General features: G+C 41.4%; 1 protein-coding gene across 2 annotated transcripts; it reads left to right on the forward strand.

Moving 5' to 3' along the window:
• Window positions 1-155: 155 nt before the first annotated feature.
• On the forward strand, window positions 156-9,012 carry utp6 (UTP6 small subunit processome component). Of its 2 annotated transcripts, none has more exons than XM_036540320.1 (19): window positions 156-373; window positions 657-741; window positions 1,004-1,045; window positions 1,447-1,539; window positions 1,637-1,684; window positions 1,782-1,845; window positions 2,332-2,450; window positions 3,183-3,260; window positions 3,366-3,447; window positions 3,556-3,637; window positions 3,794-3,981; window positions 4,252-4,331; window positions 4,513-4,590; window positions 6,362-6,541; window positions 7,153-7,233; window positions 7,619-7,728; window positions 7,851-7,917; window positions 8,191-8,263; window positions 8,538-9,012. In XM_036540320.1, exons 1-19 carry the CDS (start codon window positions 282-284, stop codon window positions 8,690-8,692), a joined length of 1,797 nt encoding a protein of 598 aa, XP_036396213.1. In that variant the 5' UTR covers window positions 156-281; the 3' UTR covers window positions 8,693-9,012. The 2 variants fall into 2 exon arrangements, with proteins under 2 accessions (XP_036396213.1, XP_036396223.1); XM_036540330.1 differs by having other exon boundaries at window positions 6,368-6,541.
• Window positions 9,013-13,614: the final 4,602 nt, after the last annotated feature.

Consider the following 13,614-nt stretch of genomic DNA (forward strand, 5'->3'; position numbering starts at 1 on the left):
AACTAGTTTTAATTAAAACTAACGAATTGCTTTAAATCGAGTGCTCAAGAAAGACACAGTCATGTACAAAAATTCTTCAACGGATATGTGGAATTAAAGACAGTGTTTCTGAACGGAACCATTAAGCAGCAGAACCGGAAACTAAGTGAATCAACTTCCACACGTGTGTACCATGGAATGTAATATTGCATTTTAGAGAATTTGGCCGGCTAGGTTACTACATTTGTAACTGTCTAACAAATTCAAGGACACAAAATAGCCATAACAGTTTTAATAATAAAATGGCTGAAATAATCCAACAGCGGGTTGAAGACCGAATTCCGGAGTTGGAACAGTTGGAGAGAGTTGGGCTGTTCACCAAAAAAGAAGTCAAGTAAGTGTGCTAGTGTTGCTACCTAGATGATTTTTTTATTGAGCGATGTCAATAAACAGTGATTAAAAACAGATACACAACCAGATATATCATTGCGAAACATTCTTCTTTTTACAAATTAATTGTTAGTTTTGTCACGAGGAACCAGCTAATTACTTGGCAATGTAGTTTTGTACCTAGGTGCTTGCATGGAACGTCTGTACTCTCATCACAGAACGACGTGTTTTCTGTTAGCAGAACGGAAATTTGCTGATAAGTATTGTACTCATACCGTCTGTTGCAGGGCTATGATTAAAAAAGCGACTGCATTGGAATACAAGTTGCACAGGATTACAATAAGCAAAGAAGACTTCATCACTTACATTCAGGTATGTAGATTTCAAGAATTAATAGCAAGTAGAGTGCGTATTAATAGTGATTGCGTGTAACGGCATGACTGGAAATTCTGAATTTCACTTGAATCAATAATTTCATAGAAGTAAATACGACGCGTCTTTTCTCACTCCGTTATGTTAATCAGTTACATCATCAACATCAAATGCTTATCATGCTATTAAAATTTTACGTAAATAAAACATTGCATTTTATCACATGCAGTTTTCACTAATTCCAGTTGTTTTTTCCTCCCAGCATGAGATTAACGTCTTGGAGCTGATAAAGAAGAGAAGATTGGTAAATTTCATTTTCAGTGTCCATTATTGCAGGATGTTATCTAGAGATGGTCTACCATTGGCCGTATCACCACGTGACCTAATTTCCATAGCCAGATAAAATTATATTGTTATTGCATTATTATATTATAATTATTCCATGACTACAACAAACAAAGTGTTTTTTATATTGAATGAAAATCTACCTTGCTGTGTTTGGTTGCATAACTAGCTACGTAAAACCCTTCAGAGCCAAGCATTTCTATAAAAAACTGGATCGCCGTTATCTCCTTTGACTACTAATGCTATGGCTAAGGACCAGACATATGTTACAGTTTTCATTTGTTATCACCTGGAGATGTTTCTTGAAAACTTGAATTAGGGCTTTGATTACTGTCTTACTGTTGTAATGTGTACTTTCAGCGGATTGGCTACACCTTTAAGAGAGAAGAGATTGAGTTCCCTGTCATAAACAGAATACACAACGTTTTCAGACGGGCAACTGCAAAGTGGAAGGTACAAGAGTTATTGAGCCGTGACAGACCTGTGCAATGGATATAAACAGAGAATGTTTGCTGTGTTTAGGATTAATACTATTTGATTTCTCTTGCAGGATGATGTACAGCTGTGGTTATCTCATGTTGCTTTCACTAAGAAGTGGGTAGGTAATATAAACCATGTCCTCAATAACCTTTTTTTATATAATTAAGCAATAGCTGAATTTTGATGTGCTTAAAATGCATTTTTCCCATAAACAGAACACGAAGGCTCAACTCAGTAAAATTTTCTCCTCATTGCTGGCCATCCATTCAGACAAACCAGGTAATTTCACTCGCATCACTGCCCTCTCTTCAATATTTAATGTGTAGTGTATTTTAGTCATCCAAAGCCTCTGAATGTTCACTGGATTGTTTGTTGGTTCAAATACAAGTTATGAAGAACACTACTGAATAATTCTCTTAAGCAGCTGTGAAAAAGACGTGATGTTGCGCTGGTTAATTAAATGTTAATATTCTGTGAGTTTTAAAGATTGTATGTCTTCTTTTGGTATTGTATATAATTTATACAATTTAATGTATAAAATATAACGATGTGCAGAGATGTTTCATAAAATTTGAAATGAAAATCTTAACAAATAATCATCTTCCTGCCTTTTGAAAGATGACTGTAAGCACATTGGTAATGTATTTCAAAATGTCATACCCGAGAATAAAGAAGGAACTGAGTTAAATGAAGGTGTACAAAGGATTGTTTTAGACAGGTGCGGTGATTGACAGACAGAATAACCAGTGTCCCCCTCCTCCCCAGCTCTGTGGATCATGGCTGCCAAATGTGAGATGGAGGATCGGAATTCATCAGAGAGTGCCAGGCACCTCTTCCTGCGTGCTCTGCGCTTTCACCCTGAGAACAAGAAGGTCTACCAGGAGGTGAGGAGTAGGGTGTGCCCCTCTGTGGGGAGAGCTACTGCAGGCCACTGTGCTCAAACTGCTGGAGAACCTGGAAATCCTCACATTTAGATTTGGGTTTCAGGTTCTTCTAAACTTCATGTTCAGAACCATATGTTTAGAACAACCCCGACCCAGCACACAATTGCTGCCCCCCCTCAGAGCTGTGCTTTTTAAATTGTTTCTTGTTGCCGCCTTTACCCTGACACTCATTGTGCCGTTTGAAGTTGTTGAAGTTTGCTGTTTGAAGGTGTTTTGTATTAGTTGCCCAAATTATTGTACTAGTTGTACAAATCTGATCTCATCCGGTGTCCTCAAACAGACCTTGCTCTCAGCTGAGAACTACTGTCTCATTGTGGAACTGTACACATCCTGTCCCCGTACTGTCGCTATACTTACTGTATGCACTTATGTATGTACGTCGCTTTGGATAAAAGCGTCTGCTAAATAAATAAATGTAAATGTAAATGTAAATCACATAAATGCAACCGAAGGAAGCCCTGCATTGTAGTAGCATTCCCCCAAGTTGTCAGACTAGTACTCATTGTCACACTTGGTTTGGAGTGTGCGAGCATTCTGAGATCAGAGGTTTAGAGTAAATGTGTTTGGTCGGAATGATGGTTTATTCTATGGTTTGCCTCAAAGCAGCCTCTTGTGTGGCCATGCCCCGTACTGATCCCACCCTGACTGCATGTCTCCCTCTTCTTTGAGCAGTACTTTCGCATGGAACTGATGCATGCAGAAAAACTTCGGAAGCAACAGAAGGAGTTGGAACAAGCACAGATGGACTTGGTGGGTGCAGGTGTTTTTTGGACAGATTATATCTTTCTGACAGTCTGTAGGCTTTAGGTCTGACAACTGGCTGGGATCCTAATATGGGGCTTGATTCCTCTTTAGGGGGAGTACGAGTTTTCTCCTGAGATCATGAATGGAAAATTGGCTGAAGTTGTATACAAAGATGCAACAGAGAAAATCAAAGGTGCGATTTTTCACATGGACCATACAATTTCCCTGCAACACGTTGAGTGTGATGTTTTGAGCAGTGTAATGCAAATGTGTGTTTTCTGTGTACTGTTGCTTTTTTCAGATGTCGATTTTGTGCTGTCCCTCTTGAAAATTGCGGAGATTTTTGACTTCACAAAGGAACTGAAGGACCTTATCACCCAAGAGTGAGACCAGATTCCCACTTCTTACTCATGAGTAGTTCAGTAGTGTGATTTATTAAATGCAGTAAACCATAGCAACTGGCTTTTTGCTGGTGACCTGTATGCGTGTGGGTGAGAGTGTCTTATGAAGTGTGAGCGTGCTAACTGATCTGTGTTCAGCCTGCAGAGCAGATACGCAGATGACCCCCTCACCTGGGACTACATGGCCAAACGGGAGCTTGAGGCAGGGTTAGGAGCAGGGATGGGGGCAGAGCTGCCAACAGCCAAGGGCAGGGCGACGGACATAGCCAGGAGGGAGGAGCGGTGTTGCCAAGTGTATGAGGAGGGCTTGAAGAGTCTCAACACAGGTACAGGCCAGATTGTCACTCACCTGAATATAGGCATGCATTGTGGACACTGATGTGAATATTGCACACTGACATACAGTGTGTGAATGTATATTGAATGTATTGATGCACCTCTTAACGCCCGACTACATACGCTGATCATCTATCCACTTCAGAAGTGAGCTCCAAACCTGTCAGTGCCACTGATCTTGCCAGTCACATGGAAATGTTCACTGTAAGCTGTTATTCTGCGCGTGCTTCCCATCCTCACGGTTTTCCCCATTCCTACAGAGGCCATGTGGACATGTTATATCACTTTCTGCTTGGACAGATTCAAGAGGAAAACCAATGTGCAGGATCTGAAGGAAAAGGTAACCTTTAGGATGTTTAATCTTGTGCCTCATTAACGCATTGTTTGAAGCTCCAGGAAATCTGACATTGGCCTGTAGCAGTTTGACAGTGAGATCTAAATCCTTTATGGTTACATGAATGAAGTGCACAGTGAATCAGTAAATTGCCTCGGACTGACCTGGATATTACTGTGTCCTTCAGAGGCAGGCCAGGCTTCTGGTAGTGTTTCAGAGAGCCCATGACTCTTCGATGCTTCAGGAGGCTTTATACAGGAAATGGGTAAGACAAAACCGCTGCACAAACCTCTCCTGAGTGAAAGTGTCATTCAGATATCAGCCCTTTGAGATGGCTTGAGCCCGGGTGTCCATTCCAGCCCAGCTTTTGGACTTCTGTAGCTTGACTGGTTCTCCTTGTGATTTCAGATGACGGTCTTCTTCACAACATTCTGTTACACCCAGGTTTGGTGTTGGTCCACTCATTGAAAGAACAGCTTTGCTCTTACAATTAGAGTGGTCTAGCTTCATTTTCACGCCACTTGTTAAACAGTTATCCCATTGCGGCCATCGCAGTCATTCAGCTGCCAGAAATTACGCATATAGGTATGAAGATTATGTGATGTTTATTTCCATTGACAGCATCACATGGAGGGTTCAGTGTTATTTTTTAGCAATGCAGATAGTGCAGCAGTGAATTTAAATGTTCACCAGGAATGTGCATCTTTGCTTGAAGCGATGGTAAAACACTGACAGAAAACAAGTGTCGTAACATTTTAACGTACACTAATATATAAAAAGTGATTAATGAAAAGCAAAAAATAGACGTTAACAGCAGGAGTGTGTGAAACAAACATAAAACGTACATATACAGTTTTTCCACAGACAAACTGACAGTTAGTCACATATACAGTTTAGTAAGTTGAGTGTTCTAAATTTCACAGTTAAATGTAGTGATTGTCAACTGATAAGTATTGGACAAGTATAGACCTATGTGGTAGATTTGGAAATTTTTCATATTCATCTCAGAATTCAGTGCATTCCATTGTAATTTTCTCATGTACACAGTGTATTTAGCCAGCTCAGATTTAGTCCTCATCAAAGTCAGGAATAGAAATCCACCTGGAGGGCTTCCTCATGCAAACTGCAAATTTGTATGTGGTCAAAAACCCTGACAGCCATAAATAATTTATGAGCTGGTTGACTGAAATATGTATTTTTATTCACTCAGTTGAGCTTTCTTTCAACCTTGTCGACTGTCTGACACATTGACGGTTTATTGTTCTGTTTGTCTATTTATCGTAGGTTTCTTAGATTCCGACTGCATGACTCTTGACTCCACTGGATCAAATCAATCAGACTCTTATCTCAAATATCTACAGATCTTGGATAGAAGCTGATGTATTTTGAATGATAGTATTTTGCTGCAAAGGAGGAAAGTAGAAAGTATCCTGTCTTGCCATGTAAACATGGCTTGGGGCACAGTTTTATTGCTAGAGAACAACATCTCTGTACAATTCCATCTCAGATGTTCTGTATGGTGTAATATCTTGCTTGGACAAAATTTAAAAACTTTTTTTTTTCACAGCAGAGAGGTTTTCAGCTTTGGAGAAATTATTTGGCCATGTGTTACTCACAAGTGCCCCTATGTGGTCATTACAAATCAAACACACTAAATTCTTCGTTCTTCTCAAAGCTGGCCATCTTCTCAGACAAATCAGATTATTTTCTGTGCATTTATCATTAAATTAAATAAATAAATATATTTACATTGAATTCTGGACTGTTGTGGGATTGAATCCCAGGTGGAGCATAACTTTTATTCCCTTAATGTAGTTTGCCTCAGTGGAAAGATATAAAACATTATTCATTATGCATTATAAATAAGTAGCATCGCATAATGGCAGATCATAAGGAGATATATTCAGTAATGTGAAAGTGTGAGTGAAGTATGTTATGAACTAGGTTCTGAAAATCCTTTTGAATCCTGAGTGGAACTGGGTCAATAATCATGAGCTGTGGTAGAGGTAAGTGAGACTTATTTTGTCTCTGTCCAGCTGCAGGTCTTGGTTTCAGCAGGGGATGCTGACAGTGCTGCTCAAGTCGCCATAGCAGCCACAGAACGCTTCAGCCAATCAGTGGAGACCTGGAGTTGTAGCCTGCAGATATCGGTGCAGCTGGGGAGCGCCAACGCTGGCAGGCTATTCCAGGAAGCCCTAAAACACGTGAATCCCAAGGTACCATTTGTCAGCAGTGCTGTACAGTATGTGGGGCAGCTCTATGAAATATGAACAGCAGCCGTGCCCTGATTTCAGTTAAATTCTTATAATGAAGAATGTTCCCTTCTAAAATCAGCCTATCTAGACACTGATTTGCCCTACACCATGCAGACTATTTCACTGTGAATTATTGTGTCAAAAAAGCTTTTTTTCATAATCACACATTGCCTTGTAGGGTGTAAGACAATGTAATCCCATGTAGTCATTGTTGTGGTTGGAGCAACCTGCCACGTGAAACGTGTAGCTGTATGTGCAGGATTATTTACTCAGTTATACAACTCCTCACTAATATGAGCTATTTATCCCAGAACACGTGGACTTGCACGCTAATCAGCAGCCTTTCACCGGCCTGTCAGGGAGCCCACACACTCTCATTCCAATACATGTAATGGCAAGGATTACATATGGGGAATATGTGGGATTTTAAAAGATACAGCTACAAAACTTAAATTGTTATAACATCTAGGCCTATATGGATATTTCAAATGTAGGCAGTTCTGGAAAGCCTGTGTTGAGAGCTTGAATGAAAAATGGCAGATGATGTGACCATTTCAGTTTGGTTTTCCCAGGAGAGTCTGCCACTTTGGCTGCTGCAGGTGGAGTGGAGTGCCTCTTCCCAGAATCCAGAGGAGACAGAAAGCCTGTTCCAGGTACTGCTGCCCCACATTTATCTGAATCAATAATGTATCACTGAAAGCCACTCTAATACTTTGCGCTGTTCAATCCATTCATTAGTTGTCGTGCACACCAAGACTATCAGTACCCATCCTTGACTATCCCAAGGACTCTGTCTGTGCTGACTTTTTATGCCCAGTTCAAGATGTTAGCCACTTAGCTACCTGCACACATCAACATCCTAGAGCTTTTTTGTGATTCTAATTTGGAAAGTAATTTATTTCACTCGTTTCTACTTATTTGCCAACTGCCAATATAGGCTCTTAAAGTGCTCAGATAAGGTCACTTTTGCTTGGATGAACCTTTTCCTTTTCATTAGTAAACTAGTAAAATGAAGGCTTGGCTTTCCTGTTTTCACAGAAGGGTATAATATCCCCAGTTCCTTCTGTCTCCACTGAGATGAAGGAGAAATACCTGGACTGGTCTTACAGAACCAGTGGGTACAAGAAGGCCAGAAAGACATTCACAAGGTAAAGGACCAGCGATTACTTCATTTGTTCAAGGCACTCAAAGTAGTGACTGAGAACTATAGCTAAAGACATTGTGTGGTGTGCAATGACCAAAAACTGACTAATCCTCCCTTTGATTTCAGCTTGAATGAGAACCGCCCTTTCTCCAAGGCATTTTTTACCAGAATGATCCAAATAGAGAAGGAACAGGTAAGACTGCATGGGTATGAGCGCAGCCAAAAATCCCATCCAAGTGTATGTTCATCATTGAAATGTTAGTGATGAGATTTGCAAAACTGGCAGCATAAATGTCAGTCCTTTTTCTGCCTGTTGTCATCATAAAAACATTTGGTATGTGAGAATCTGCCTGCAGCGTTGCCTTGTTTGAGATCACTGTATATCACGGCACAGCAATCAAAAGAAAATCATGTTATTGTTTGGATAGTTTGACTGTGTGGAAACTGAGTAGAATTCTGTTTTCAGGATTCCCCAAATATGAACAACCTGAGGGACTACTATGAGCGGGCACTCAGGGAGTTTGGCTCTACAGATGATGGTGAGGATTTCAGTACAGAGACTAGAGATCACAACATAAACTGGAGCAGCAGGACAGGTTTTCAGAGTCTGTCAACGTAACTCATGCATACTGTGGCTTTAAGGAATGGGGTGGGACAGGGCCAACGATCTTCACAGGGCAAACTGACTGCAGCCCAAAAGTCAAACATCCAGAACGTTTGACAGAATAGAAAATGAGCTCAACAGCAACGTGATGTTTGTTGTGGCATTAGTGAAAAATGCCACGTATGAAAATGAATGTGTAATGTTTGCAGACCTGTGGCTGGATTACATCAGGGAAGAGCTGAGCACCCGCGGAAAGGCAGAGAACTGTGGAAGGATCCACTGGAGAGCCATGAAGAGCCTGGAGGGCGAGCACGTGGAGCGCTTCATCGCCAAGTACACACTGCTGCAGACAGGACACATCTAGAGACCATCTCTGCCAATGACCAGGAACTCGCATTCACCACAATCCTCTCCCTTCACTGCTGCTTCTGGGAGATGACCTGAAATTGCAATCATGAACCAGGCTGTTCAGATACTGGCTGTGTGTTCATTTGGAGACCTTTTTGTCCAAGGTCTGCCATTGGTCGTTGTTTTCACATTGGTCGAAAAGTCAGTGTTTTTGGTTGATTTTGGCATAGTTTGGTTCATGGGTCGTTGTGTGTGTTCAGTGACTGCAAATGGATTCCTCATGCTGGAGTCTTGCAATAAAATGACATTTTAGGAACTTGTTTTTAAAAAAATCCAGTGGCCTGTTCTCAGAAGAAACTGTTAGACTGAAACATTTATTAGGAATTAATAACATGGTTACAATATTTAACATCAAATTAAAATCCTACCTACAAAATACATTTTCATTTTGTTGTTTTTTATTTCCAGTCCCTCTTGCCATAAACTGTACATACTAGTGAGACCTGGGAACAGAAAGCAGGGCTGTTCCGGTTTGGCTACATATGTAGTAACACCATTAAGCTTGTTTTGACACTTCACCTCAAGTGTTACTCACAGACACTCGCACGCCATTTCAAACTGAGGTAAATCCTGATACCTTATTTTAGCTTCTGTATCCCTGGATACTGGCATCATGCCTCTATTGTAAGTTTTAAATCTTCCAGTGTAAACATGAAAAGCTACCATGTAAACTAGACAAAAACTAGTCAAGCATTCACAATTCGGTCACATAACTCATGGCTGCAGCCACACATTCTGCTTACTCGTGGGCATCAGTTAAGGAATTCTATGAACTTTGTGAGTGGACACGCTTAGAGTTGTATATGTATACTGTACATATACTGTATACTAATGTATACAGTAAAAACAAACTGATATGTGCAGCACTTGCTTTACATTACATTACACCTGCTAAACCACTCACAAACTTTAAACTAGTGCGTGTGAGCAGGGGAATGTTGGTTGGCCAAGCAGTTTGATGGAACTGTTGAAATTCTCAGAAAGCTCAGTTCCCCCCCACGGGCTCTGTTCCTTTTGTAGATTCTGTTCTCTGTACACCGTTACTAGCACAGTTCCCCTTTGCAGTCCGTTGGATAATCCTGAACAAACTGACAACAAATATAGTTCCTTTTCAGCTGGTGGTGTGCAGAGTGATTTCAACCACCCTCTGCTTGAATCCATCAGTCAATGCTGATGTGAAAGATGCCTCTGGAGATACAAGGGCTTGTGTGTACATGTCCACTAGACGTGACTGAAATTAAGTTAAGACCCTCCATCTGGGCCAGGTCCTATGTATATCCCCATAACGACTAACCATATTTACTATATCCTTATAGTTCCTAAGATACAGGGTACTTAATATGGCTCTGAAGTGCTCTAGATTGATTTACTGATAGATATGTTCTGATTTTACAATAACCAGTGGATTTATACACTATACTCAAAATATGTTATGCCTTACTGCATTTTCAGCCCTTCTTTGACACCCCAAACATTTGTTAAAGTATGGCGAGATCAACCCTTAGGAAAATTACAAAATGTTTCATTATCACGGAATATAAAAAGTAATGACATGTATATATTATTACAGTTGAATGAGTTCAGGTAATACCAATGCCCCCATTGTTACAGATCTACAAATTATAAACGCAGCATTATTGTAAATGGTACCAAACAGATGATGTACACAGAGGAAATAATACAACATTCAGTTGTCATCTAGAATTAAATAAACAAAGTGCCAAATATTTACAGTGATTAAGGTCACTTATATTTTCACTTTGCACTAATATTTTCCAGTTACCAATAGTGTTAAAAACATCCCAAACCTCTTCTCTGTATGAGCACTGCTAAGCATCACAAAAACATGATTAACAGAAACCCCTTAACAAGGACCTAAACAAACGCATAGCCAATCACACATTGCACATTTTAACAAACAAGGCTACAGATTCTTTGGAAAGTGTGCCAATTTCCCTGGGATTTGGGATATTTTAAATTCCTAATGTGTTGGTGTGGCTCTACATTTCAGGATGAGTGCCTGGTATTAGATACACCCAAATCCCTCCAATGAAAACCCAGTGATTCCTGAGCTGCTCCAGTACAACTGACCTGCGAGACTGTCTGTGGCATAGGAAAACAAGATTAATGTGGGAAGGTGGAAGGCTCAGGAGATTTCAATCGGTCCAGCCACTTTGTAACAGACGTGGGACCACTCTTCAGCTTCCTTCCCACAATGCCACTGGTCCAGATCCTCTCTGGGCCCTGAGGAACCTCTCTCTCCAATGGCCAGTCACTGGGGTTTGCATCCAGATCAACACAGTCTGTGGCCCCCCTCTGTTGCACCGTGGTGGGACTACCAATGACCCCTAAGGGCACCATTCTGGCTCTGCAGACCAAGACTGTTGGACTTCCACAGAGATGATTAAATATGCATTTGGGTTTTTCTTAATGGAAACCTACTACACAGAAAGCAGGAACTAAAGTATGGCTGTCACTGATGAGCAAATAGTGCAAACATGAAAACCTCATCACTTGCGCAAACCTAAATGTACGAACGTACTCAGATCCACCTCAAAAGTTAGTCGACATGAAGCAGCATAAGGCAGCGACAGGAGTAAAGGTAGGGAAAGCTGGCGGTAGTTTGGATCCCTTTTGTGTGAGTAATACAAAAATACAAAGCTAGATCCCCATGTCAGCGGGTGGCACTCCTAACTCCCCTCGGACCTGGGTGCTCGCCTGCCGCCATCACTCACACATTCAGTGCTTCCTCAGCAGGATGTAGGTGATGAGCATGACCAGGCCTGCCGACAGCACCCCGATGACACACTGGTGGATGGTGATGACATTCTCCAGCGCGTGGATGCGCTCCTCCATGGCACTGGTGTTCAGGTAGTCGTAGATTGATGCGCCGATGCTCCACACCGCCCAAACAGCATCAACCACAGCCTTCATGGTGGGAGAGACCATTTAGTGGGCTGCCCCGCCCCGGCAAACTGCCGCATCAGACACCCAGAGGCCCGCTGGCACTGCTCCCCCTACAGGGGAAAACATGCACAGGGCACAGGGCTAGGGTACCTGTAGCCCTCCTTCACACACTGGTGGGCCACTTCCCTGATGAAGGGGGCTTCGATGAGTCCTGCATTTAAAAAAGGTTAGTAAAAAATAGAGCAGTAAAACTACAGCACTTGTCTTCAGTGTGAGGGGATAAGATAAGACAAGGGTATTACATTTACATGTTTTAGTGTTGGCGTATTGTATGTAGCTTCTATTCAGACAGGGAAGCACAGGTAAGAAAATGGGTCATCACTGTGAAGATCAGATGATACTCTGAGATTAAACGCTGGGGTCTTGAGAGGACCCAAGACACCATGTTAGTGATGATACTGTGCAGAAGTATTACGCTCTGGCCCACTTCACTGAGCACTCTGAAAGGCACTGGTAATACACTGGTATGTCGAATGTGATTTTGTTAAAGTTCGCACTCGGTTACATTGTATTATTACTATGGGCGCCCCAGGCGCCCTATCGCTGTGGAACCATGGAACTTCATTGTATAACATGCTCACGGTGGGTGCAACTGTAATAAAGAAGCTTTTCTGTTACTTATCAATGATGGCGACATTCACCTCGCAGAGGAACACAAGCACGACCACGGAAAGAACACAGCTGGCTAGATTCAGAATGTATAGCTGTTCCACCAACCAGCTGACTGGGTTGGCTCAGAACGTGTATTTCGCGATTTCACTAATGCTAAAAGTATTAGACACCATTAAAATATTTATAAGAAACGTCAGCCCCATTTTGAAAGAATACTTTAGTCCTTTTTTTGGCCTTTTAACTAAATCGTTGTAGGCAATGAGTTGCGTAACTAGCCAGCTAGCCTATCTAGTTAATGTTAGCTATTATCAAGGAGAACAGATGTTCCTGAAAAAAATCTTTAAGAAGCACATATGATTGTTATAACTAGCTAGCTACCTGCTCCTCTATAATGTTCTTGGAAATTAATTTACGACAAACAAATTTTTGATAGCTGACATTCATATCGGCGAATACATTTTTTAAGATTCAGGGATCTAACTAATTAGCTAGACTAGTTACCAACTCTGATCATCTGAATTAAATCTACAGCTATCAAGCTACAAAAGTAATCGCGTAGTCGCGTAGGTCCTGACTGGCAAAGTTATTGTAGGCTATTTTTTTTTTTAAAAAAAGGTCGGCTGTAGACTCACCGACGAAGTGCTACCACTGCACGACAATTCCCTGGCAGATTGTGAATGCACATCCGTATCGTCCTGGATAGCTAGCGAGCATAACAAGCCAGATCAATAAAATATTACTCGCTAGCTAGCTCATGCTAGCTACCGATGTTCACCGGCCATGTCATTGCCAAGGCGGCTTAGGTTGTTACGGCAGTATGGGAAGCTACGCTACGACGCACAGATAAAGGGGTGTGTCTTACATCTGAATGTAAGAATGACGTAACTCAAAGCATTGTTAGGCTAGCCAGCTAGCGTTACCAGTAACAATATGTTGTAGGCTACATCGTGTAGGCCTACAGCTGGGTTGCGACAGCATCACCTGAACATTGTTGGTATTCTGTTTTTGTGCGTTTACACTAACTAGCTAGCTACTACAACGTTGCAAAGATCACTTGATGGTAGGCAGACACAGCTACCATTAAGATACCCAGGTAGATAAATGGCTGTGAACTGAATCTGGTCACACAGAATCTTTCATTTTAGGTACTTATTGATTATTCTTATCTATTATACTCATATTGATTATTCAAGGTAAAACTGAGTGTAACTAAAACCATATTTTCACACCCCAAGACATCGCCGCAATGGCTCGTCCTAGGATAGTTGGATTTGCCCGATTATCAGCAAAAATCCGTTA

The sequence above is a fragment of the Megalops cyprinoides genome, chromosome 1 (assembly GCF_013368585.1).
Source record: "Megalops cyprinoides isolate fMegCyp1 chromosome 1, fMegCyp1.pri, whole genome shotgun sequence".
In the NCBI taxonomy this organism is placed as follows: domain Eukaryota; kingdom Metazoa; phylum Chordata; class Actinopteri; order Elopiformes; family Megalopidae; genus Megalops; species Megalops cyprinoides.